At 36.9% G+C, this 27,875-nt stretch overlaps 1 protein-coding gene across 1 annotated transcript in view; it reads left to right on the top strand.

The window, feature by feature from the left end:
* THSD7A (thrombospondin type 1 domain containing 7A) overlaps nt 1-27,875 on the top strand; it is a 423,961-nt gene that overhangs the window by 244,577 nt on the left and 151,509 nt on the right. Inside the window, exons 5-6 of the mRNA XM_057732183.1 lie at nt 13,183-13,338; nt 14,641-14,853. Coding sequence (XP_057588166.1) covers nt 13,183-13,338; nt 14,641-14,853 — 369 coding nt within the window. The remainder of the gene's footprint in view (nt 1-13,182; nt 13,339-14,640; nt 14,854-27,875) is intronic.

The following is a 27,875-nucleotide window of genomic DNA, read 5'->3' as shown; positions in this document are numbered from 1 at the left end:
AGTCATCAGAATAGTTATATTTGCAGGAGCTCAGCAAGGCTCTGGAGCTGGTTGCAGGCCATGTTTGATTAGATATTTCAGGGTTTTTTTAAATAACTCTCTTTAAAACAAAAGTTGCAATTCTTTGAAATTCTAACTGCTGAGGTTCTCTGTCATTGCATTTTAGGTTACATACAGGCTCCAAACTGCCTGTTTTAATTTACAATATTTATTAATGTTATTTTTCAAGTTAGGGACATTGTAAGTGGAAATTTGAGTCAATAATAGTTTGTTGTTGGAAGATTTCAGTGTGAGTTTTATATAGATTATTTTACAGCGTGTTCCATTTAAAAAAAGGAAAGAAAAGAAAAAAGAAAAAAAACTCCTCCATATTTGCAATGTTACAACAGATGGTACATCTCTGTAGTAGGAGAGCAATGTCCTCATCAAGCTGTTGATAGTTTGTGAAATTTAAATTCTAACATGATTGACATTGCTATGAAGATATATATTTTGGACAGTCCCATGTATTTTTAAATGTTCTTGTTTTGCAGGCATCAGGGTCACTGAGAGAAATTACCTGACATACGTTTGTCCCTATAAATACTTAAAAAGATAGCACAGTTGTGTTTTATTTGAGTCAAGACACAAGGATAGTTGTTTTCTAGGCAGAATGGCATTGTGAGCGTAGGCATATGGACCTCTCTCCACAATTCCCTAAAATGACCTAAATGAATATACAAATAGAGAAAAACCTGCATCAGTCCTCGAAACCAGGAGAGAACCCATCTAGAGGCTAGACCATTAAAGGAGTTTCTGTTTGCTAAGGTGATATTGATATAAGATTGAAGGAACAAAGGCACCTGTGAGATTGAGTAGAATTCCTGACAGAAGTAGGAAGGGACCTGACAGTCCTCTTCCTGGCATCAGCATGGCAGAATGAAGGCTGGAGGCAAAAAAAGTATCAGGCCCATCACTTTGTGCCCTCCTAACTCTGCTGACAGGCAGCGCTCAGACAGCAAACAGGCTGCAGGGTGGGTAGAGTCCTTTGTAGAGGGAAGATGGCTTTCTTAGCAGTCTGCCCAGTCTGTCACGTTTGCAGCACTGTTAGTATTCGTGGGCTAGCTCCTTCCCCACCATCGGCCTCCTCAACACCCATAATTGCAAAGTTAAAACTAGAATATATAGCTGAGAAAAAAAGAACAAGGAATGCTCCTCTCTTATTCTTATCTGGGCCTAAATATCCTTCACTGGGGTATTTGGGGAGAACCTTATCTAAATTTATGAAATGCATCCAGTGCAGCTTTCGCTTGAGTATTAAAACCAAGATAGAGCAAGCCTGGACTTTAACCGCCAAAGAATAAGCAAACAAAAAAATCAGAAAAATGTAAATATACCACAGTTTCAAACACAGGGACCATTCAAACAGCTTAGCTGTGAAATTGTCTCATATAAGGATAAAGAAAAATATCAAAAAATGTTTTGTGACCTCAAATGTTTTGATTTGTGACCTCAACGCATTTCAAGAGGTTATCCAAACAGCAGGCACAAGCAAACACAAAAAGAAGGAGAGCTGTGGTCAAAGAGGATGGCCTGGGGATGAATGTTATGGCCATCAATTCATGAGCTGCACAGACGCTGTGATGGGTCCATTAGATACTGAAAACATTAATTATGGTGTAGAAAATGAACTCAAGACTATCACATATGCTTCCTACATAAACTTTGTATCTTGTGTTAGTATAAGAAGTGATTAATCCAAAACAATAGCTCTATAATGAATTAATCATAGCCAAAAAGGACTGGCAGTGAGCTTCAAAGCACGTTAAATACCTAGAGATAATTCTCAACCATCGTTTTAAATATGTTTTCAAAATTGATTAAAGAGTAAGTGTATTATCTTAAAAAACAATGCCCTCTATCATTAAAAAGAAAATAGGCTTGTGTCCCCATTAACTATATCAGCCGTTGAAAGATAAAAGAAATTTCTGTGAATAAAGTTTAGTACCAGAACATCTTCAAAAAGCTTTAAGCAGTCGCTGATACATGTAGAATTTAATTTTCAGAATAAAGCCTTTCTTTATTTGCTTGACATCAATTCTTACATCTAGCTGTTAAGTGGGTGTTGAGTAAACCATCAATAGAACCTTCATGGAATTAAAACTACTTTGGTTAAATATACCCTAAATTACTGTCACATACTTATAATAATTAAGAAAAACAAACAAATCATCATTGCCACTGCCATTGACCCTATAGCACCCTTGAGCGTAAGGTTCCTAACACAGTGGCAGGGCTTTGCACAGAGTAGGCATCTAATATTTATTTTAACACATTGAACAACATAAGAACAAAGGAAAGGAAAGCCATTTGTAACTGATTTTAATTATAGGTCTTTGGAATCTCCTTTGTTATCAGGCACCTTTATATTTTATAATAGTATTTGGTCAGTTCCTATACAGAAACTAAGACTTACATCCAAGAGAATTTCCTTGTAATTGTGAATTAGCAATCAGATAAGCTTGTTTGAGGAAGCAATGCTATTTCAAGAAAAAGATTTTCAAAGATGACAATGGAAAGTACATACAATATCAGGAGACTTTGCCTAAAATGCTCAGCCGTTTTGCTAAATGGGTGAATGAAGTATTAAACTTCTTGCATTTTTCTCAGCCTTTGAACCCTAATATATCTTTTGAATGACTCAGAAAGGGCGTATTGTTGTACACATAGATCTGAAGTAGGCTGGGTGTGAGATCTGTCATTTAAAATGTCTTAAGAATCCAAATAAATATTTTCATGATAAAAAAAATTTAAAATATACATCTGTATTTTTTAGGCATTAGAGCAAAAATTATTTAGTTTTAAAAATTTAGTATTAGAAATGGATGAGAATCTAAAATGTTTCTTATTAAATTACTGAGGACTTGTTTGCCAGGTGATTATCACTCCCACTTTCTTCTGTCACCCCCACAACAGTAATCAAATAGGCAGTTTAAAAAATGTGTATGTCTTCTAGTCAAGCCACCCTTTGTGTTATTGACTTCTTGGAGTTGGGATAAAAAATGGGGAAAGAACGTGGCTTCTACTAACGGTCATATCATAGTATACAACAGAGTGGGTAAGAGCATGGTGTCTGAAGTCACATACCAGCTGCCTCTGATCACTTGTGCAACCCTAGGCAAGTTACTTAATCTCTCTGTGCCTCAGTTTCCTCATCTTCAAATTTGGAATTCCTACTTTTGTACCTACTTCATGAGATTGCTGTGAGGACTAAAGGAATTTATTAAGTAAATTCAGTATAAGTATTTACTGTTATTATTAACAGTATAGGTGCAGAACATCCCATTTTAATAGTAATTTAATTGGACAGCCAGTTCTTGATACGTCGTAGAATGAAAATTTAGTCCCATTCCCAACTGATGTACGAAAGTCAGAATAATTTTCAATGATTGACCACCAGGGCTGATGTTGGATTATCTTGATAGCCTCATGTTACTATTATGATGTATATACACAATATTAATAATCCCCATTAACTGGACTTTAATACGTTATGACCTACTTCAAATGTATTTGCATGTGTGTGTGTCATTACATATTATTACATATTATTGAAACTCCCTCACTTCTTCTTCCAAGGTCACGTGGAGTAGTACTTAGAAGTACACACTGAAGATTATGGAACCAAACTGCCTGGATGTGAATCCAAAACATATTATTTCCTAGTATGTGACTTTGGGAAAGTTCCTTAACCTTTCCTTATTCAGTTTCCCCATTTGGGAATAATTATTCACTGCCACCACCCCAAGTGGGGATAGCTGAAATACCTATCCTATGGGCTTTTGCAAGAATTATATGAATTAATATTAGTTAAGTACTTGGAGCACCATAATATTGCCTAGCTCGTTGTAAATGCCAGTAAGCACCTGTTATTAAATAACTCACATCCACTCCACCTACAGGATATGGGAGTCCTATTCTAAATTTTATGTTTAACAATCCTTGCTTTTCTTTATATATTTGATATGTCCGTGCTCTTCAGCCAAAGACCACCAGGTGCACAGCTGTGTTTGAACAAGTTGGGTTTATTACTTTTTGCAGCAAGGGAGAGCCCACACTCTGAGCAACCAGGGGCATCTCAGTACTAGTGTCACAAAGCACTTATATTGGGATTTGGGCTTCAGGTTAAGTAAGTGTTTAAGGGGGATTTAAATAAGTGGGCTTTGCTGTGGATTGAATGCTATAAGGAAGCAAGGGTAATTCTACAACTGGGTATCTTAATAAACCTTATTTGGAAGTAGGAAAAACTAGAGGGAGGCTAACACTGTAATTGATGAAGAAGCAGAGCTCACTCATATTAGCTGGGAGATGAGAATATTTGATATTTTGGTGGTTCCCACAGTGACCTTGTTTTTACTTAGATGAATGAAGTAGTCTTACTTTTTGTCTTAATCCATCATAGCCTAGCTGAAAAGATCGGGCCAGTTCCCAGACAATGGTAGTCACTCTCCTCTTTTCCAGACTTATGTTCATCCCAAAACATGATGATAATGCTTGCTTTATAAAACTTTATATGAATAGTATCATTCAGTATCTATTCTTCTTTGGCTTGCTTTTTTCACTCTTTGATGTATTTGTGGCTTTCATCATACCAGTAATTGTAGTATATAGTTTATTTCCATCACGGTATAGCATTGTATTGACACCATAATTTAATACCCATTCCCTTTTTGTTGGACACATGAATTATTCCTAGATATTTGCAGTTATAAACAATGCTACAGTGACAATTCTTGTAAATGTCTCCTGAGGTAAAAATCTTATGTCTGATAGCTTTTTCCAAAGTATATACCTGGGAGTATGGCTGTCTTCAAACATACTAGAAAATTCCAGATTATTTTCCAAAATGGTTAAAACGACTTAGATTTCTACCAGCAGTATTTAACTGTTATGGCTGCTTCAAATCTTCTCCAGCACTTAGTATTGTCAAACATCTAAGTTTTTTGATAAACTAGTGAATATAAAATGTCATTTCAGATTTTATGTTTCTATTAAGCCTGATCATCTGTGACTTTTAGTGGTTTATACTCTGCATTCATTTCTTCCATTTTATTCTCTTTGTTCCATTTTTTCTGTTTCTTTGTTTCTTCTTTCTTGCCTTCCTTTGAATTTAATGCAACAGTTTTGTTATTGTTACAATGTTTCCCTTGGTTTTGAAGTTATACATTCTTATCTTATTTATATAAAGAGGTTACCTTAAAGTATTAAGGTCCAGATCCAAATGAATACAATCTATAATTAATATATTTACTTTGTTAAGGGCTTTAAACTATTTTACCTCTGATTACCTTTCACCAAATTACATATTATGTAGTCCTGTATTTTAGTTCTAGATTGCTATTTATAGCTGTCTGTATTAGTTTTCTATCATTACCATAATAAATTACCACAAACTTAACACTTTACTTATACTTCTGTAGGTCATAAGTCTGACATAGGTCTCGGGGCTTAGCGGAGCTGCATTCCCTTCTAGAGGCTCTAGAGAAGCATCTGTTTCCTTGCTCATTCAGGTCCTTGGCAGAATTCAGTTTCTTGCAGTTGGAGAGCTAAGATCTCCATTTCCTTGCTCATTGGGGACTGTCCCCAGCTTCTAGAGGCCACACTCCTCAGCCATTACCCCTTTTTCCCCAAAGCCAGAAATGGCAAATCAGGTACCTCTCATGCTTTGAATATCTCCTCCTTCTTCTTCCATCTCATCTTTCTGACCAGCTGCTTTTTAGGATTCAAGTGGTTAGATTAGGCCAATTTTCATAATCCAGGATAGTTTCCGCATCTCAGGGTTTGCACCCTGAATCACATCTGCAAAGTCCTTTTTCCCATTAAGATAGCATATTCACACATTTGAAGGATTAAGCCATGGGATCTTCGGGGGACCATTATTCCACCTACCACACTCCCCCTTTTAATCATCATAATTATGCTTTTACAGTCAATGTTTACTTTTACTCACATTAAATATTTTCTTTGGCCACCATTCCATATGGTATCTTAGACCCTGCTTCTCTGTTCACTTTCCTTTGTATGAGAAATAAATCCTTTAGAAATGTCCTTAATGATGGTCTATTATAGTTAAACTCTCATTTTCTGTCTGAAAATGCCTTCCTTTGTCCCTGATAATTAAAGAACTCTGGATATGCAAGTTCTGTGACCTGGGATCAGTAATGCCCTAAGGGAGAGGCCAGCTTTAGGACTCTGGTACCATACCAGATTCATGCTGTGGATTTGGGGAATTATTTGAGGGTTTTCCTTTCTTGTGATCCCAGTTATAAAATTGAAAGGTTTTATGTCTTTAAATAACATACAGACTTCTGCTTCTAGGAAGATAGAAAAGATGTAATTTTTCCTCATTCTCTCACTAAATTAAAAAAAAAATCCTGAACATCATGCAATGAACAGACCGTATAATGATCCTGAAAATTGGAGGAGGCAGACAAGCTAGAGATTTTGAGACTCAAGAAATGACGAGATGCTGAGTTCCCTTTGTTTTCCTTTTGCCTCCCGTATCTCAGACTTGGAGTGAGAAAAGACATCCACCCAGAAACACCACTGAGAGCAGATTTTAAAAGGCCCCTAACAGATGCTTTTTCAGGCAGTGTTATAATTTGCTTCTAACACAATATGAAAATTTAAATATTTTCTGTATCTATAAAAAATTAGACTTGTAAGGAGAAGAGACACAAGTTGGTAGAGTGGATTAAGAAATATAAGCCAATTACACACATTCAAAAAGAAACTTACTTTAAATATAGCAATATCATAGGTTGAAAGTAAATAATGAAAAACAATAACTAATGAAAATGTTATTCAAAGAAAAGCAGAAGTGGCTATATTAATATCAGATAAATTAAACATCAGAGCAAAGAAAATTACAGAAACAGAGAAGGACATTATATAATGATAAAAGGGTCAATCCACCAAGAAGACAAAGAAATCTTAATTGTGAACAAAAACTGCAAAATATGTGAACAAAAACTGATAGAACTGAAAGGAGAAATACACAAATCCACAATTAAAGTTGGAGATGACAACATTCTACTGCCAGCACAAAAATCAGCAAGGATGCAGAAGAACTCAACATCATCAACCAACAGAATCTATTAGGCAGTTGTGAAGCATTTCACCACCAGCAGAATACATCTTACTTTCAAGTGCCTACGAAACATATACTGTGATAGACCGTACCCTGAGCCATAAAATAAGCCTCAACAAATTTCAAAGAATTTAAATCATACACAAGCATGTTCTGTGAGCACAATTGGAACCAAATTAGGATTCTATCACAGAAAGATAACAGTCTCCAAACACTTGGAAGCTAAATAACTCATTTCTAAACAAACCATGTGTGAAAGAGGAATTCTCAAAGAAAATCAAAATACTTTGAACTGAATTAAATGAAAATATGACATATAAAAATCTGTGAGACAAAGCTAAACAGTGCTGAGAAAGAAATTTATAACACTGAATGCTTACATTAGAAGAGGATAAGACACAAATCAATGATCTGAACTCCCACTTCAAGAATGAAGAAAAAAGCAAAATAAAATGAAAGCCAGCAAAAGAAAGGAAATAATAAAAATAAGAACAGAAATCAATGAAATTGAAAACAAAAACAATAGAGAAAATCAGTGAAATAAAGAGCTGGTTCTTTGAATAGACTATTAACATTGAAAACTCTAGCAAGACTGCTAAAATAAAAGGAGAGAAGACAAACCACCACCATCAGGAATAAAACAGAAACTATCCCTATTGACCTTGCAGACAGCGAAAGGATGGCAGAGAAATACCACAAACAACTTTATACCTAGGTATTTGACAACTTAGACTAAGTAGTAGGAATTTAAAAAATAAAAATAAAAACCCTATAAACTACTATAACTCTATTCAGTGTGAAACAGATCATTTCTATCCAGAAAATAGGAAAAGAGGGAAAAAAGACCAAGATAGTAGAACAAAAAGAAAACTACAGACCAAAATCTCTCCTAAATAGAGATACAAAAATCCTTAGTAAAATATTAACAGATAGAATTCAGTAATACATTATAAGAATTGAAGACTAGGACCCAGTATAGTTTATTTACGGATGCATGGCTGATTCAATATTGAAAAATCAATTAATATAATCCACAATAATAACATGCTAAAGAAAAAAAATCCCATGATAATATCAAGCAATGGGGGAAAAGCATTTGACAAAATTCACCACCCATCCTTAATAAAAACTCAATAAAATAGGAATGGAGAGAAACATCCTCAACTTGGTAAAGGTCATCTACAAAAACCTACAGCTAACATGATGCTTAACGGTGAAAGACTGTTTCCCTCTAAGATTAGGAACAACGTGGCTGCAGGCAGTCCTTGTAGCTGCATCACTCCATCTTTGTCCATTATTGCAGTGTCTTCTTTTCTATGTGTCTTCACATGGCCTTCCCTTAAGGACACCAGTCACTGGATTTAGGACTCACTTGAATCCAGTAGGACCTCATTTGCTAATTATATTTGCAATGACCCAATATCCAAATAAGCTCATGTTCTGAGTTTCTAGTAGACATGAATTTGAGGGAGAAGGGGGCACTATTAAACCCAGTACATGTACCCTGGCTGTATCAATGTCAATATTCTGTTTGTGGTATTATACTATAGGTGTGTGAGATCTGACTATTGGGGGAAACTGGGTGAAGGATATGTAGGATCTCTGTGATGTTACAATTTCATGTCAATCTACAATTATCTCAGAATAGAACATTTATTTTGAAAAGTTACATATTCACTGTTCTTAGGGATTATACAGTGAGTATATTTTCAGAATGCCTCGTTAGCCACATTACTGGAGACAAATGATTTAAGTTTACCTCCTATAATATATTTTTTTCTATTGTAGTACTCTAAATATACCAATACAAAAATATTTCAGACCTACAAAAATGTACCCGTCTCATTTTTTTGTTTGTTTTATTAAGTCCAGAAAAGTTCAGACATTCTTTTATGACCTTGTGAAGCTTACAAAGTACATATGATTGAAAACCCTTTAAGTCATTTGAGAACAATAAAATGTCTCCTTTATTTTCAAGAGATCAACAATAAGACTGAAAAAAAAATCTAATATATACTTCTTTGGAACTTGTACTGGATGAACAGTTTCTTTACAATTTCTAGTAAAGTTATATAAGAATAATGATTGAGCCATTCTAGAAGATTCAGTTCTCAATATTTGAGAGTAAGGGATCAGCAGTAAACATTACATTATGTAATATAAAACTATAGGAATTGTATCCCACAGATTAAATTAGAACCCAGTAAGATCTTCTGGGTCTGTTCTTTCCTTCATTATGAATCACACTGATTCCAAATAAATCTTGGGCAATTGGAGAAAAAAAAAAGACCGCTTTTGAGGAGTTCAGCTGGTATGTGTGATTTACATTAACCAGCATACACTGTTTACAGGCATAGAGATGACTCTGCTGAACCTGTGCTCTCACTACCCAAGGCCCTCTCTTACTTTTTCTGGCTGTGTGGGTCCTGGTCACCTCCACTGGTCAATCTGTGCTATGGCATGAGGCTCGAAGTGGTCCAACTCTATGTATGCCCAGGGAGGGTCTAGGACAGAACCCCACCCGTTAGATCAATAATTGTGTGATTCATATTTGTAAAACTAGCTGGGAACATTTATTTACAGTGTATTTTTTAAAATAAAAAATTGAAAATGCAAAAAAAAATAAATCATCGTATACTGGATAAGAAAACATATAATGAAAATCCCCAAAGAAATAGAATCATGCACAAATACATATTCTTCTTCTGTGTTTCTTTGATTAATGAAAGAGAGAAAGAGAGAAAGTTATCTGTAAACTTGAGGCTATTGTCAACTGAAAAAAATGCACAATGTGAGAGTTGTGAATTAAGTTTTCTTTGGGGCAAAATGAGGACTGTGGCCCAAGAGATAGCATTTCGGATAGCTCTGAGAAACTGCTCCAGAGAGATAGGGGGCGAGGTCAGTATTAACGTGATTTTGGTGAAGGGGAAGCACATGCACCAGGCACGCAGTTTTGCTGCAGGTTGCTGCTAGTCCTGAGGAGCAGACGTCACCAGGAAGGATTTTAATGATTTTCTGGATAGGAGGAGATGCAAGAACTGGGCTCATAACATCTTCTCCTGAAAATGTGCAACTATCTGAAGGCCTGTTCTGCCAGGTTTTCCCAGGGGACAGAGTGCCTCCTTTCAGGGGGTGTTGAAGGTCTGCAGTCACAGCAGCTTGTGATTTAATCCTTGTAGAGGCAGATGGCAAGGGCCAGTTTTTAGGTGGCACTCTTTGTCAAGAACTGTATTCGCAGCATTGATTTGACCATCTTAGCAGATCTTAAGAGTATTTTGCTTCAAGCCATATTTCCTTAAGCCTTTATTCACCACGTTTCTCTTTTAGTTGCTCAAGAAGAATTTGTGGCTGATTATCATATTTGATTTATTCAAAATATGCCAAGAGCTAAAATTAAGCTTTAGAAAACTGGCCAGGAATTAATGTTTTTACCTGTTTCCTTAATAAAAACCTTGTTTTCCTCCTATGGTTTTCAACCGTATATATAAAATTAATTTCTTCAGGTTCTAATAATAGTTCTCACAATGGCATGCTCAGTAGACTTCCCTTTATAGTAACTATAATTTCCAAAACTAGATAATAACACTAAAGCCTAGAGTTACTTTTAGTCAGTTGAAAGGGAAAAAAATGGAGACTTCGCAGGTAATTAAACATATAACCAGTAATTTAAATGATGGTCTGAAGCATTCCACAAGTGAAGAATTACTTATGTTACTTTGCAGTTATGGGAGTTTTCTGAATATTGTAGACTTATATTAGTCAAGGTTCTCTGGAGAAACAAAACCAATAGGATATATATAGATACATTATAGGAACTGGCTCCCAGGATCCTGGGAATGGGGCCACTGGTATAATTTCTGGTTCCCAGAACCAGGAACTCTGATGTCCAAGGGCAGGAGAAGATGGATATCCCAACTCAGGAAGAGAAAGAATTCACCTTTCCTTCGCCTTTTTGTTCTCCTCAGGCCTCAATGGATTGGATGATGCTCCACCCACAGTGGTGAGGTCACTCTTCTTTACTTAGCCTACTGATTCAAATGCTAGTCTCTTCCAGAAACAATGCTTTACCAGCTATGCGGGCATTCCTTAGCCTTGGCAAGTTGATACAGGAAATTAACCATCACAAGACTCTTAATGCCTGTAAGAATATTAAAAACAAATCATTTTATGTGAGATATGTATCATTGATGTCATTTTATATTCAGAGGAAAGAAGCGTTTATTTCCGTGTTTTCTGTCATTAGTGTGCCACGTACTTTCAATGTTGGAAAGCAATCCAATTAATCATTTTTGGCTTTGGCTAATGTTGTGATACAAATCAGCAACAATTCTGATAAACTTAAGTGAGAATGCTCATGGTGCTTATGCTAAGCAAATTAGGGAAACCTAGTCATTTCTTTTCACTTCTGTGTGTATGTGTATGGGAGGTGGGGGATGGTGAGTGGGAGGAGAGGGAAATAAGTTAAATACTCCCGGGGGAAAAAATTTTTAAATCTGTAGAATAGTTTTCAAAACTGAAAAGCTGTGACAGAAAGAGGACTTAATACACTAGCCTTTATGTAGCATTTATGATTGTGTGTGTTTATGTGTGCAGAAAGTTGAGAGATATTATAAGTACCTACAGTTTTCTTTAGTGTTTAAGCTACAGGCAGGTGTATTTAGTACTTTTATTTAAGAGTTAGAATAATATAGTTTAAAATATTTTATTTTCTCTATGAGTGTCTATATGCAATACCATGCAACTGGAATTTGATAGTCCTTTACATAAAGAGAATGAGAATTCACTAAGACCTCTTCAGGCTTTTTGCTACACACATGGGCATTTCAAAGTATCAGAGGATAACAAGAAGCTAGCTTTAATCAAAGGAAATGTGTGTCCAAGACATTTACTTCTTAAAATGTTTATGACAGTAGTAAACGTGATTTTTTTTGATGTCCTATAGTTTCAAGTATCTTTCTCACTTAGTCATTTTTAACCAGAACTATGGACACATCCTGTCCATGAACTGTCAAATGTATGTGCTGTATAGAATAGCCAAACTGCAGTCATCAAAGGAGAAGAGAAGGAAGAGCTAGCAGTATTTATCCACAGTTCGTTGGTCAACCCATGAACATACATGGACAATTATAAATTGGTGCCCTTAGCAGTTCTGAGCTTTGGATCACATATGCAGATAATGTATTTTTTAAAGATCTGGAAAGTATCTGGTGAGTCATGCGGCTGGAGATAGAGATGCCCCATTTGGTGGCCTGAGTTCTCCCTTCATCATATCCATCAGTTACCTTTCTGTGACCAAAAGGGAAGGGGGACTGCTCTGTCAGAAGCCACTCAGCAGAGATTTTTTGCATATTAAAGCTGTAGTTCTCCTCCTACTCTCTGCGGTCCTCTAAAATAAATTCTACTTTTTTAGAATCTAACGATAAAATTGTAGAAGTGAAATTAACCGTAAGGATTATTCTACTGACTAGGAAAGTTAGACTCGGCATTGTTAATTGCATGACTAATTAGTGGTGACGCTGGGGATCAAACAGTCTGCAAGACTTCTAGCCCAGTTTCCTTTGACTATACTACACGGCTTCTCCCCACCCTCTCCCTCCCTTTCTCCTTTTATTTGCAGGATGGAACTGAGAAGCACTGGAGCAATGTCTTGGTGGTACTTCTTTAAGCATGTTCCTTCTCCATACACAGAGAAAAATCATATTATTGACCATTAACAATCTGTTTAATTCTTTTTTTGTTGTTAATTTATTGGCTGTATTGGGTCTTCATGGCTGCGTGCAGGCTTTCTCTAGATGAAGCAAGCGGGGACTATTTTTCATTGTGGTGTGTGGGCTTCTCATTGCAGTGGCTTCTTGTTGTGGAGCACGGGCTCTAGGCACGTGGGCTTCAGTAGCTGTGGCACGCGGGCTTAGTTGCCCCGCAGCATGTGGGATCTCCCCAGACCAGGGACCCATGTCCCCTGCATTGGCAGGCAGATTCTTAACCACTGCGCCACCAGGGAAGTCCCAACAATCTGTTTAATTCTTAAGGAACCTCTATTTTTCTCCAAACAGCCTCAAAACCAGTGGACTTGAAATCATGCACTGACTCTATCCCTAATACAACACAGCTGTGCCACATTCCCTGTCCTATTGAATGTGAGGTTTCACCTTGGACAGCTTGGGGACCTTGTACTTATGAAAACTGTAATGACCAGCAAGGCAAAAAAGGTATGTAATTTTAAAATGGCATACTTAAAACTCCCATCAATTGGGTCAAACCATGAATTATTAATAAATGCTGCTCTGTGTTCCTGTGATCATTCATTTGCAACATTTTCCAGAATGGCTAAAGCGTATTGATCACAAAAGAAGTATAAACTTACTCTGGTGATGATACCCAGAAGATGAAAACTGCAGGACGTAGGCAAAATGCTTGTTAATTTAGATAACAGATGGAGAACATCTGAGGCACTTGGTGCAGCGGTTAAGATGAGCTGTGGTGTCAGACTGATCTGGGTTAGAAAACTGAATCTGTCCTCTATTGTTTAGATAAATTATTTAACTTGTTTAAATCTTTGTCCCCTTATCTATAAAAGGGATATAATACAATCTGGCACCCAAGTTTTCTTTAAAGATTCAATGAGTTAAACATAAAGCGCTTATTTCATTGTCTGACCCCATAGCTAGCGCCTAATAAACAGAACTCCTTATTACTTTTGAGGTAAACAAATAATTAATACTGTTTTATGATGGAAATAATATATCTAAAAGAAGTAGAATAAATGCAGTTGTTTACTACATGGTAGACATGGTAATTTTCACATGGATCTAGGAATTGAAAACATTTTTCTATTTTGTTTCAAAGGACGGTTTTCTAGTGATTCTAATATGTTCACATAGCAATAGACAGACATTAATTTTGTTATACATTGTCAGAAAGGGCAACACTTAGGTGTTATTAAAGCACAGAGCAGGACTTTGAGTATTCCTTGTTAGAGCCCAGATGGTTTATATCCCTGATTCAAATTACTGGGAACTCTGAAATCAACTAAGGCTTCAAGAGTCAATTTCCTGAAACTATCCAACTTCTCAGAGGTTCCTTTTCAAATTTAACCACGTGATCCTGTTGAGGAATTCAAAGGAATAGTACTTTTATCTGTTCATGAATATTTCTGAATAGCTTGAGATTTTATGATGCCTTTGAATATTTTATACCTACAGACTTTCCAAATCAACCAAAAAATCTCCTTTCTCTCTCTTTCTCACTCTCCAGCCCTTTCTTGCTTTATTTTTACTATAATAAGCTAACACCAAAAGTTCCTCTTTGGCCATTCTGTTCATTCATTCATTTATTCATTTAATAAATTACTAATGAATTCATATTAGAGTTTGTACATACGCTAGTGATTAAAGCAGATATGAATTCTACCGTCTACCCTCATCCAGCTTTCACTTGGGGTTTCATTCAGCCTTCTGAAACATTCACCCCATGGTGGTAACAATAAATATTTTCCTTCTGCAACAATTCAGGTTTCAAACTGAGGAAGCGGCGTATTACCAATGAGCCCACTGGAGGCTCTGGGGGCGCTGGGAACTGCCCTCACTTACTGGAAGCCATTCCCTGTGAAGAGCCATCCTGTTATGACTGGAAAGCAGTGAGGCTTGGAGACTGTGAACCAGATAATGAAAAGGAGTGCGGTCCAGGCACTCAAGTTCAAGAGGTTGTGTGCATCAACAGTGATGGTAAGAAAGATTATTTATCCTGCTTTTATGGATGTCTGTTTGACCCTGGAGATAGGGTTTTCCTTACATTAAAATCTCATGTCTTCTCGCATCATAGCTGGTTCCATTTACAAACACAGAAATAGCTGCTCCTTCCTTCCTTCCCTCCCTCCCTCCCTCCCTCCCTCCCTCCCTTCCTTCCTTCCTTCCTGATGGTGGCTGTGGAGAGGATCTTTGCACAATCACAGGGTAGTTTTTACTTTGAAAACAGGTAACATAAAATAAGAAACCATCATCAAGGTAATGTGTAAAATTGACAAATTTTTAAATAACAAGCAAAGGTAACATTTTTCTAAGTGTTTATCTTTTTTTAATTTGCATTTGCCATAGAAAGTGATATAAAGAGTTGTAAGCATTGGTTGGCTTGACTTGAGAAGCCTTCATCTCCCACCCCAGTGCTGTGTCCTAGTAATATAATTTCCAGACTTCCAAGCCGGGAGGCCTATTGTAGCCTAGAGTTCCTGAATCAAGCTCCTGAGCTCTAGGGGCCTCCCTTCTAGGGATGTCATAGAGCCACCAGGATGGGGATACAAAGTTCCTTTCTTGAACCATAGGAATTACCTTGGACATTTACAACTGATTTTTGTTTGATAAAATATCCTGTCTTGCTGTTAGCCCTGACTTAAGATTTTTACGTTCTTTCCAAGAGTGCTGCTACTGTTTCAGGGAGTTCCTCCTTATTCCTCAGGAATCCCTGAGTCACACTTAGGAAACATAGAACTCCCCCAGACGTAGTGTAAAACCTCTAGTTGAGATCATCTCTGAGGTTCCTTCCGGCCCTGGAATCCTGTGACTCTGCACATCAGAGCGGCAGGAGCCCCACGCCCCAGGGTCCCATGGTTGACGACTGATGGTGTTTACAGCATATGCAGAAACATTCTGGTGCCCCCTCGGGGGCACTGGAACATCTGGTAACTGTAGTGATTCCTTCCATCCTATTTTCTTCCAGCAAGCAGAATTGTTTCCTCCTGTGACTCAATCACTGCTCAGTAGAGAAAAATACTCTCTGGGGTAAGAGACTGACAGACCCTGCTGGTACTGAGAAATTGGCCTTTCGACTTTGAAACGTACAGTGTTGTCTTTGTCCAGGGTCCAAGGTAGTCATGCAGGACAGCAGCTGAACCAGCACCTGAGGTTGAGAAGAGGATTATTGCTCCAGATATTTTACCACAAATGTCACTTTTTTCTCTGTGGATATAATTAGCTATGATACATCCTCTCTTTAGCTTTTACCCAGTTCTACTCTAAAGGGAAAGAAAAGGAGATTAACATCTAGGAAAAAGACAGCAAATGGAACACATTCTATTGTGCGTGTATAGTCACTTCAAACCCTTATTTGAATTCAATGATATTATATTACTATCTGAGTTGCTGTAAAAACAGTAAAGGTAATATTTATTTTAGCATGATTAATAACTCCCTTAATGATACTGCTTCTTGATTCGTTTTCCTCAATTTAAATAATTTTTCTTCTCCTCATATAGACCTAGGGAGGAACTTGGATCCCAGGTATTATAAAAAAATATATTTGCTTGGGCTAGGGTGAAAAAAAGTCTAAGATGAAGTTAATTGTGTGTGGAACTTCTGCCTAAGTATTATAAAATGAAAAATCAGATCTCACTGCAATGGTCTTCCTGGATGTTTGTGCAAATCGAGTATATTTGAAGTACACTAGAGGAGCTGGCAATTTTAAAAACATCAGTGGTTAATTTTAATCTCGTCAGGTAAAAAATATTTTGTAGCACAAATAATCACCTCCCAAATTGTCTTCCATAACATTAAAGAACAAGCAGAAGAATGAGTTAGATATGTCTTGTTATGTTGGAAAGTAATGTATGTTATAACCAAAAAGGCAAATTGATAACTCAATATACTAAGCTGGTTTCACTTTGTCCACCTAACAGACAGAATGAATTGTAAAAGGTAAGAAATGTGTTATTGATATTCACTTTGTTATTATTGTTCTTTATTAGGACATCACCTCCATCATTACATTTACTCCCTGACATGTATTAGTTGCAGCGCAACTCAGTATTTTAGCTGGCTGAACTACAGGAATGTATAAAATCAAGAAAATGTTTTATTATAAATCCTAGAGGCTGTTCAAATTTATATATAACTGAAACATAATTGTGCTGTTAGAATCAGTGCAAAAGCTAGAGACATGTAAATACTACTCCAGTATTATCATGTGGTCACCTGGTATGTGTTTAGCAGCTGCACCAAATGTCGTTTTGTAATTAAATCGAGCCCAGGGAATTAAAGTTGATTAGTGGTACAGACTGTACCTCTAGGCCTGGCTGTGGCTGTAGATTTTGTTTTATAATTAAGTTAAAGCTCAGCTAGGGAAATGAAAAATTAGAGGGTGTGAATCTAGCAAATCATAAAATCACTTTTTTTTTCTCTCATCTTCCTCACAAGTTTCATAACTTTGTTAATGATCTGAAAGCACTTAAAGTCTCTTTTTTTCTGAAGTATTCTTTATCCAGGCTTCCGAGATCATTAAGATTTGCTGCTGCTGTTATTGTTCATTTTTTTCAAATGTCTTCTAAGGAGCAGGGTTGGGGAAGGGTTAGGGGGGCACCCAGGAGGAGTTTTATGTAGATTCTTTGACACACAGACGGGTGTAACAAAAATGTGAGGCTAAAGAGAACTCAGAAGACAATTAGACTCTCCAGAAAGAGAGAAACGTTTTATGCATAACAGAAAAACATATTACCTGTAGTTTAAAGATTGTCAGAAAAACAACCGCAGATCTCTGAGCACAAATATGGGAACTACTCAGAAGTTCTGGTGGTGATGGGACAGGTGGCCGAGTGGAATCCTAGAGAATGTTGAACCTATGAGAAAACCCAAAATCTGCCTTCTTTCCATTTTTCCAAAATTTTTTGCGTGTTTTCATTATATGCAAGTATTTTTTCAAATTACCCTGTAAGGTGCTAGATATGCTTTTGCAAAGAGTATCCGAGATCCCCCAAGTATCAAAATCTTCTTAAGAGTGTGCTATAAAATCAGATTCCTGTCTTATCTACAGACTCACTTAATTACAATGAATGGAGGCAAGTCCCAGAAAGCTGCCCTTTTTTTGAAACTTTCTGCACAGTTCTGATGCACAATAAAGTTTGTGAACCACTGTACTGAAGTGAGAAAAGGATTGTTTTGGTGGAACCTAAGACCTGGCTCTGTTACCCAAAGATTCTCAGCACCAAAGCAAACTGGCTGGATTTGGGTAATGCTGAAGAAGGCCTGTGATTGAGAACACTAAGAGAGCAACACTGAAGCAAGCCTTTACATTTTTCTGCCTTTTTTGGGGAACCATTTCTGTATAGCATCAGAAGTACCAAGAGAACTGACTGTGAAAGCTGGTTGAAGGTGACTTTAATATCCCAAGCACTGGCTTGTCATGTGACTTGCTTAGTCTGTCTGAATTTTTACCACCAATTTCTTCCTACTGGAATAAGATATGTATCCACATATGAGTAGAAGGAAGGGGAGACTTGAATACTATTTCTTTCCCAATTAGTTCATGTTGTACTTCTTTTTTCCCAGGTATTCAGTATTAAGAGGAATGTAAGGGCATACCTCATATCTTGAGGTAAATCAGGAATAAGCACCTAAAAAATATGGAAAATTTTTGTCTCAGGAAAATAGGGCTCAGTATGAGGAGAAATGGGGCAAGGTACTGCTCTGTTCTATTGTAGTACAATTTGTATAAATTTACAAGTTATAAATGCTGAATTAATTTGTCCAAATATATATTTATTAAAGAGTAACAGTTGGGAGGGAGACAGAGATATGTGGAATAAAAAGTATAGGGTAAGGAGCAAATCATTCCAGGAACAGAAAGAGAGAAATTACAAAGCTTATAGTTAAAACTAATATTTTGTCTGAGAATATTCATTAGCCCTCTTAGAAGCATAGGCCAGGTCAAGGATTAAGATGCCTGCAGTTTGTTAAGGATGTGCTCCCAGGGGAGGCCAGTAAGAGAAGGAGGAATAAAGAAGCAAAATAGCGAAAGGGAGTATGTCTTCCAAGACCACCCCCAGGTTCTTTAATTAACTAGGGGAACTTATAGAACTCAGCATATGGTCATACCCACAGCTATGATTTATTTCATCAAAAGGATACAAAGCAAAATCAGCAAGAGGAAAAGGCATATGGGGCAAAGTCCGCACAAGCTCCCAAAAGTCCTCTCCCAGCAGTTACATAGGACAGGTGTAATTTTTCCCCCAGTGAATTGTGACATGTGTCAAGTGTTGGCTACCAGGGAAGCTCATCTGAGCCTAGGCGTCCAGGGTTTATATTGGCTCAGTCATGCAGTCACCCTCCGCCTAGCACATACTAAAATTCCAGACCCAGCAGGAAAGCAGGTGTTCAGTCTAAGCCACATTGTTTGTATGAATACTTTAAGCATAGTGAGCAATACTTACCATTTAGAGAATCTGGAGCCCTCCAGAAATTAAAGCCCCCAAATGCAAGCCAAGAGCCAGCCTAGTGAGTAACAGTGTCTAAGGAAAACAGTCTCAGGCCTGCTAAGTTGACTCTTTTCTGCACAGGGAAACACTGAAGTTGCAGACTCAGTCTAATTAGGTGAGACACTCTGGAGTGTAAATTAAACCCCAAAGCTTCTAGCTTCAGAAGTAAAGGAGCTGAGATTTTATACTCTCACCCAGTCACCATTGGCCTACAGATGCTGGCTGGGAGGAGGAAGGTGGGTCCAGGAAACTTCCAGCTCTCGATATTGGCCAGACCACCCTAGTGCCCAAGGCCATTCAGCGGAAGGTCAAGAATGAGATATTAGCAGCAGAATCTGACAGATGGGTGCAAAGATCCAGTAAAAGGAATCTTGAGGGATCCAAGCTGGGCAACAATACTGTCCAGGAGGAGATCCAAATGTAGTAGGAAGGAATATAAATGTTGTGTATACTAATGCAAACCTAAAACCTGATAATAGTGTTTTCTATACTACAGAGGAATCCCCATGAGGATGTAGTTTCCAGTTCAGGGAAACACTTTGGGACAGTTCGGTTGACAGATCTGCAGTACTGTCTACATTGCCTAGATAATAAGAGCAGAGCTGAGTTCTGCAAAATAAGAGAATTTTAAAGTTACTTCTGGCAGTATGGGGAGAGAGGTAATGAGCTTGGGAATGATAAAAGAAGATGAAAGAAAGTTCTAGGAGGAGAAGTGGGAGTAAGGATCTTAAGGAAGAAAGAGAAAAAGTTTGAGGAGGGCCACAGGTAATTGGAAATAGCCTTTGGTATGAAATAGGTGATTTAGTCCTATGGATTTGATCAGGATAGTACCATTTTCTTGAAGTCATTATTGATAGCACTCCCCTCCATCCCCAAAATTGTCATGGTTTGAAGAATAAGTAATATAATCATCCTAGAAATGACTGATAAATTGTAAGACAGAGGAGGCAAAAATTGGAACCAAAAGTATTAGGAGAAATATTAGCTCCATGAAAATTCTTGTGGAAAATGAAAAGAGGGAGGATCTACTGCCACTTAAGAGGTTCGTGAATTCCCCAGTGGAATTTAAGTAATTCTATTTGTGTTTTAGTGGAAAATGGAAGTTCAGAAGGCTCAAAAACCTGACACCTAAGCAGCAGACACTAAGATTATATAATACTTGAACAGGTTAGCATATCTTTTTAAGAACCTAAAATTGAAGAACACATCCATAAATATTTTTGATTTTTTTCCGTCAGGATAATACCTTTTGTGCTGTATTTTTTCATAATTATTAGTGATGGACAAGATGATCATAATAAACAAGGAGGAGTGATGAAAACTTAAGTTAAAATTTGTCCAAGTTTATAAGGGAAACTAACCTGAGATTTGCTTCTAAAACTTTGGCAGGAGCTCGAGTTCAGATCAATTGAAATATCCATAGAGCTAGTTGAGAACACAATTTCAAAAGCATAATCACTCTTTGGAACTGGAATCTACTTCTTAACACAAATTACACAGCCATTACATGGAAAAGCTGATCTTTTAAATGCAAGAATACGTCCTATAACTGAATTGTTTTTCCGTAATTTAAACAATAAATCAACTAAGGAGTTTGCTTCCTGTTGAATGCTAATGCCATTTAATGTGCTTGGAATATAATTGGGTTGGGTATTATGCTTAAACCTCAGGTCTCTTACTTTACGATTAGGATCATCTAACACTGTTGGTAAGAGTTTGTTTCCTATAATTGGGTTGAGATTCTCTATTCAATTTGTTGTAAAGATGAAAGTCATTATAGCCTTTTAGAAAATTTAAGACAATAGGTTATTCTTCACTGTTGGTTTGTAGTAATCACAATTTTAATTTGGCCTTAAAAATATATAGCATCAGATACCCTGATCTATCTGCTGTATTTGTGTGTGTGTGTGCGCGTGCGTGTGTGTGCGTGTGTGTGTGTGTGTGTGTGTATGGTATGGGTATTATAATATATTTTGATATATTGTAAATAAAAAGTATTTTTTTATTTGTAAGGAAGCCATCAGGATCCAGCCGGTGTTCCTTTGCATAACAGTGTCTTAGCAAAGAATAGGATTTTATAAGGAATTTTCTTTTTTTAAAGTAGGTTAGTTATACCAGAAACCTCAGGTGAAAGTTAAGTGAACAGTAGTTTGCTTACCACTGAATGGGATGATATAAATTTCCCACTAAGTGTTATCTACCACTTCAAATGGCAAATGCAAGAGAAAACAGCCTTGCACTTCATCATAAGTGTCAAGTGCCAAAACTCACTGGCTGAAAACAAAACCAGTTAGGATTTCTCATGATTCTGTGGCGTTCCTGTTCGGTTTCACCCTGCTCACTCAGGGAGGTTTGGCTATGACTGGAGGAAGATCCAAGGTGGGGTTCCGCACGTATTTTGCATCTTGTGCTAACTGCCTGTTAAGGTGCATTGGTGCTTCTTTACAGGGGCTCTCATTCTCTGTGAAGCTAGACCAGCTTCCTTACAGGGTGGTTGTAGGGCACGGCTTTAAAAGGACAAAAACAGAAGCTGACAAGCCTCTTGAGCTTGTGCAGTGTCACTTCTGCCGCATTCTTTTGGTCAAAGGAAGTCACAGTGATGACTCAGGTTTAACGAGGAGAGAAATAGGCTCTACCGCTTGATGAGAGACATCACAAACAATTGTGGCAAAGGTTTTAACTTACTGTAGTCCACCCTCTGGTCACAATTGTTTCCACTTCTCCCACTTGCAAAGTACAACCCTTTTTCACCAGAGACCACCAAAATTCACTGGCGGTTATATCATCAAGCTTAAAGTTCACCGTCTCATGATCTGCATCTAGTTCAAATGTAGACGAGGCATCTTGGGACAACAATTCGAGTTGGCTACTCTGTTTTATTTGTGTTTTTTTCACATATTTGCTTTGAGCTCTTATTTTCAGAGGAGGTATTTTTCCCCACAGACAATTTGTCAAATTCTTTTCTGTGCGTTTCAAAGTTATTTAGTGCTGTCCTTTAATTATAGATTTTTTTGAGGGGGGGAGAATAAATCATAAAATATAAAGATAAATAAATAACCTTCTGATTGTGTGCAAATAATGACAGTCTCATTTGATCAAATTAAAATTATAGAACTTGACATCTTGAATAGAATTGTGCTATGTATCTTCCACATAGTACCACACACACGTCAAAAAAATTATTTCAGATGATAGGATTAGAGTGTTTATTTTAAAAAATTGTAAATGTTCAAGTGCTTTTGTGTCTAACTTATATATTATTATTCCTATTTTTTAAAAAGGTAGTTTATTGGGGCTTCCTAGGTGGCGCAGTGGTTAAGAATCCGCCTGCCAATGCAGAGGTCACGGGTTTGATCCCAGATCCAGGAAGATCCCACATGCCGCGGAGCAACTAAGCCCGTGTGCCACAAAAAAAAAAAAAAAAAGGTAGTTTATTGTAGTGCTTAAATGTTCTTATTAATTAAATCTCCTGTTCAGAAACCTTTCCTATGAGCATAGAAAGGACTCAGTCCTACAGAGTCTTTCAGTCTAGCTGAATGTCTGAAGAATTATTTAAGGTGTCACGACATGGAAAATATGACCCTCATATTGAAAGATATTTTAATTTTTAGATATAATAAAAATTTGAATCATTCAGATAAATAACTTTCCCCCCAAAATGGAACTTTTTCATCTTTCACCCAACAGACATATTCCTTCCAGATTTTACCCTACACCAGTGTGGTGCTTTTCACAAAGTGATTCATGAAAAACGATTTTCTTTAAGATAATGACTTCATATAATCCTTGTTTTATGCTACTTGTCACAAAGAACTTGATTTCAGATTGAAATTGGAAATTTGGTTTTTAGAGTGTGGCTACTCTTGAATCAGAGGGCTTTGAACAAAAAAGACAAGATACCTCCTCTGCACATGCAACATACAATGATGTAACAGGAACCAGAAAATCAGAATAGACTCTCCCGCTCAAAAATGAGAAAAATAGGAAATGTTTAGCAGTCTCTGGTCTACGTCAATTCTGAAAACCAGTCTGTCTCCCTTAAACCAGGGGCAGGGAAAATTCCTTGATCTAAGCCTATTTTTCTTCTCTGAGAGCGTTCCCTAGCCCATTTTTCTCCTTGGCTCTTTGTTCCTCACCCTGGGCTCTTGGATTTTCCATAAGATGTCTTGCCTTTTCCATAAGAAATGGCTTATATTTATAGCTGAGGAACTTTCTCAGTCTGCCATCTGACTATGTAAATCCAGAGAGCTTGGAGTCCTTTTATTCATTTTGAAATGTTTCAATTTCTCTAAGACCAAGCAGACAGTGTTTTTATCAATACAACACTCCTAAATTTTGGGGGGTTTCTTAAGAATCTCATTGGAGGTCACTCCGTGGCACCAAAGCCATGTCCATAATTGGGATAATTTGTTTTTGAAACAAGCCTCTCTTTGGGCCATGTATGAGGCTGCTGTGGAGACTGCCTTTAAGAATTTTAGAGGCCTTTTAAAAGACGGAGAGTCTTCTAAATAACACTTAAATCTTTCTGAAGTCTTATCAAAGAATTTTTAGCTACATCCTTTAATTGATTTTTACCTTAGGCCATTTATTACTCTGAAAATCTTTTGCCAGCTAACCAGGGGTGAAAAACAATTTTATTTTCCATTTCAGCATATCATGATATCATCTTAATTCTAACTGCACACTGATTAGTCCTTTTTTAGTTTATTTCTCTCCCTATATCACCATTCTCAGGGGAAAAAAATTGGCACTTTTAGCATCTTTTCTCAAAATATCTAGATTCATAGGTCCATTAGATATGTTTTCTATCTTGCAAGTTTCTACAAGCAACAGTTCTGTCAATTTTTCCATCAATATGTAACATAAGACTCTCTTTCTCCATCCTCCACTAACAGTCTTCTCACCTACTTTTCAGCCTTTACCGACCCTGAGTCTCAAAGCCATTGCTATATGTTTTAGGTTTTTGTTAAAGAAACACCCCATTTTTAGGTACCAAGTTATATACCAGATATGTATGCTGCATAACAAACCACCCTAAACTTAATGATTTTTAAAAAAATTTTTTTCTCCATTCTGTTGGTTGATTGGGCAGTTCCTCTTGTTGGTTCCTCCTGAGATCACTGATGCAGCTGTACTCATCTGGAGGGCTGGTGTGGTTGATATCCAAGTAGGCCTCACTAATATCAATGAAGGTTCTTCATTTTTCCTCCGTGTGTCCTCTCATAACCCTATAGACTAGACTAGCTTCTTTTCAAGGTGATCACAGGGCAGTGTTCCAAAAGGGCAAAACAGATGAAAGACCTCATAATACCTGGGTTCTGGAACAATCATAAAGTTACTTCTACTACATTCTTTGGGTCAAAGCCAGTCACAGTGCCGGCCAGATTCAAGGGATAATGGACTCCATTATACCTTTTGATGGAAGGTATTCATCAGATGTATGTAGACATATTTAACCTACCACAGGCTACTTCCTCTGTTTCCTGTATGCTAATTCTTTCTGTGCTTCTTCCTTAAATGTTAACATTCCCTTCCAACCTTCTGCATTTGAGCTCTACCTGGAAGCTCCAACTAAACTCTACTGGCATTTCAAAATCAGTAGGTACCAAAGTCAAACTTAGCATCTTTCCTCCAAAATTGGTTTCTTCTCAGTTTTCCTCACCTAGTTCATAGCACCACAGTTTGCTCAGTCCTGTTGATAGAGTGACAACTGTGAAGAGACATAAAGAAGTTGGAGAAGTCAGCCCCATCAGAATCTGGGAAGATAATGTTCTAGGCAGAAGGAACACCAAATAAAAGACCCTGAGGTGAGTACTGCTTTGAATCTGAGGAATAACAAGGTGGCCACTGTGGTTGGGGTAAAGCAAGTTAGGGGCAGAATAATCAGGGATGAGGTTATGGAGGAGTGAGACCACTCAGGGGCTTTGGCTTTCAGTCTGACTAAGATGGAATCTGTTGGAGAGTTTGAGCAGGCAAGTAACCGGAAATGACTTTTGTTTTTAAAGAATCGTTCATGTTGCTTTGTTGAGAATGAACTTTGAAAGAGTGGATAAGAAGCAGTGAAGAGACTATTGCAGGAATTTAGGTGAGAGACAGTTGTGAGGCTCAGATAAGGGTTGCAACAACGGAAGGGGTTAAAAGAGTTAAACTGATTGTCTAGGAAGAATTAAGGCAGTTAATAGAAATAGTGGGATCCCAGAATCAGATTTTCTTTATTTGGGGATCACAGGTCTCCCACCAAACATCCTCTCTTGATCATCTAATTTAGCTGCTTAAAATCTCTTGCTGGCTTCCTGTTGCCTTCTGCATAAAGTTCAGAGCTATTTTGGAATCACAGAATGTCTTCCCTGATGTCATCTGGTCCTTTTCCAGTCATCCTTCTGTCCTTCTGTTTATTACATCATTGTACCTTTTATAGAATTTGATTATTTCCACTTTACTATTACCCATTACCCCCTCTATACTGTTAGTTACTGTGGGGTAGGGATCATGTCTTATTTATTTTGGTATACCTATTTCCTAGCACTGAGCTCCATATTGTCAATAATGAATCTCTGATTCACCACTAATCTCTTGCTTTCTTTTATTCCTAAACATCACATCTTTTCAGGAAATGGCTGTCAATTTCTCCTTAAGTAAGCTTTTGTTAATGCTCTCACTGCAAATTCAAACTTTGCCTACCAGATGTCAGATAAAGCATGACACCAAATTGCACACACTATTACAGTCTCAATATGCCTTCAAGTTCCATTACTCTCAAGTCCCAGTACACCGGAGAAAAACAGCCAGTGTATTTGCATAAAGAGAAAAAATAAACAGATTGTTCATAAAAACCTGTAATCTAAAGGATTCTTCTCATAACATTTTATCATTAGTCTGATTTTTGCTGAGATTCAGTTTTCTGGAACCTGGTCATTGAAGTACTAAGAGTGGGTTCAGATGCTAACTTTACCATTTTCTTTGGCAAGTTACTTAAATCTTCTGTGACTAAGTTTTCTTATCTGTGAAATTAGGATAGTACAATTACCTCCTCATAATATTGTTGTAGAGTATAAATGAATTAATATATGTTAAGTGCTAAGAATTGTACCTGACACATAATAAACACTGTTTGTTTGTTGTTACTGTCATTCATCTGAGATGAGTTCAATAGTGAAAAAGGGAACCAAGCACAAAAACCATTCTTTTTTTGTTTGCTAGGCTAAGGATAAGAATTTTATTACTCACCCGTACTGATCAAATGATTTACAGTCTATCTCATTTATTTTCATAATACTCTCATAAAATAAGTGTATTTTCAAAAGCATGTGTGTGTATATATATCCTTAAAGAAATGTGCCTGCTTCTTTGTTCTACTAGTTGTCAGAAAATAATAAGTATTATATAATAGTAAAATTTCATCATAGACAATCCTTTCACCTGTTACACAAAGAAATGGATCTCTGAATTGACCTTTCTTTTTTCCACTTGATACATTATTGATTCAAATTAGTATTGAGCAATTAATATCTTCTGAAGAGAGCTGAGTATTTGAATTTGACCAAATTTTGAAAATTAATTCTAACATATTGCTATTAATTTTAAAGCATAGATTATGATACATTTTTTATTTGTATGATGTAAGAATTGCACTATCATGCACAGAAAATTGTAGTTTTCTTTCTTTCCTTAGAAAGGTAATAAGTTAGTGACTATAATGAGAAATTGTACTTCACTTGGCTTAGATCAGGAAGTATTTTTGTGGAATTAAATATCTGAGAAAATAAATCTTTCGTAATCTTTGAAATTTTAGACCACTGGTATCCCAAAATACTCCCCAAAAATCCACATTAGGAAGAGATGCTTAGCTATGATCCACATTCTGAGATTTCTTACTGCAGGAGTACCTAGTATTGAAATGGGGAACAAGGTATGAAAAGCTATAAGATTAATACAGTGCATATTCTTGATTTTCAGTTTTACCAATAGGCTGAAAGGGGTAAGGAATTTAAATAAACTAGTAAAAATTTTTAAATCTTTGATCTTATATCTTAAAGTCTTAAATCCTTGATCAAAAGAATTTCTAAATGGATATAAAATTTTTAAAGATATATGTTTATCATGTGTTGCTTGCCTCCTTGACATTCATTCATTTTCTTCTCTCATTAACTGTGTCTTTGATTTTTCTTTGAGGAATTCATCCATCCCCCAAACCTATTCACAAGGCTTGCTGGGATTGTACTTGCCGAAGCTGTATTCCATCTATCTGGCCATAGTGATTGCTTTAAGGATGAGTGTATGACCCAGTTTGGGCTAGCAAGAGAGAATACACCCAAGAACTTGTGCAAAAATAACTAAAAGAGACACTGGAGCTATCTAGGGTCACTACATAAAGTTGACAATATAAAAGACAGGGGTGGAGGTATTTGTTGGTACCATTTGAACCATTGAATCTATGCTATCCTCACCTGAAGCCATTTTTAATCCTTACCTGAAGCCATTATTTAAACCAGGAAAGTCTCTTCATTA

Source organism: Hippopotamus amphibius, chromosome 4, assembly GCF_030028045.1.
Source record: "Hippopotamus amphibius kiboko isolate mHipAmp2 chromosome 4, mHipAmp2.hap2, whole genome shotgun sequence".
NCBI lineage: Eukaryota > Metazoa > Chordata > Mammalia > Artiodactyla > Hippopotamidae > Hippopotamus > Hippopotamus amphibius.
Note: the sequence above shows the minus strand (reverse complement) of the source record. Positions and strands in the feature narration are given on the sequence as shown.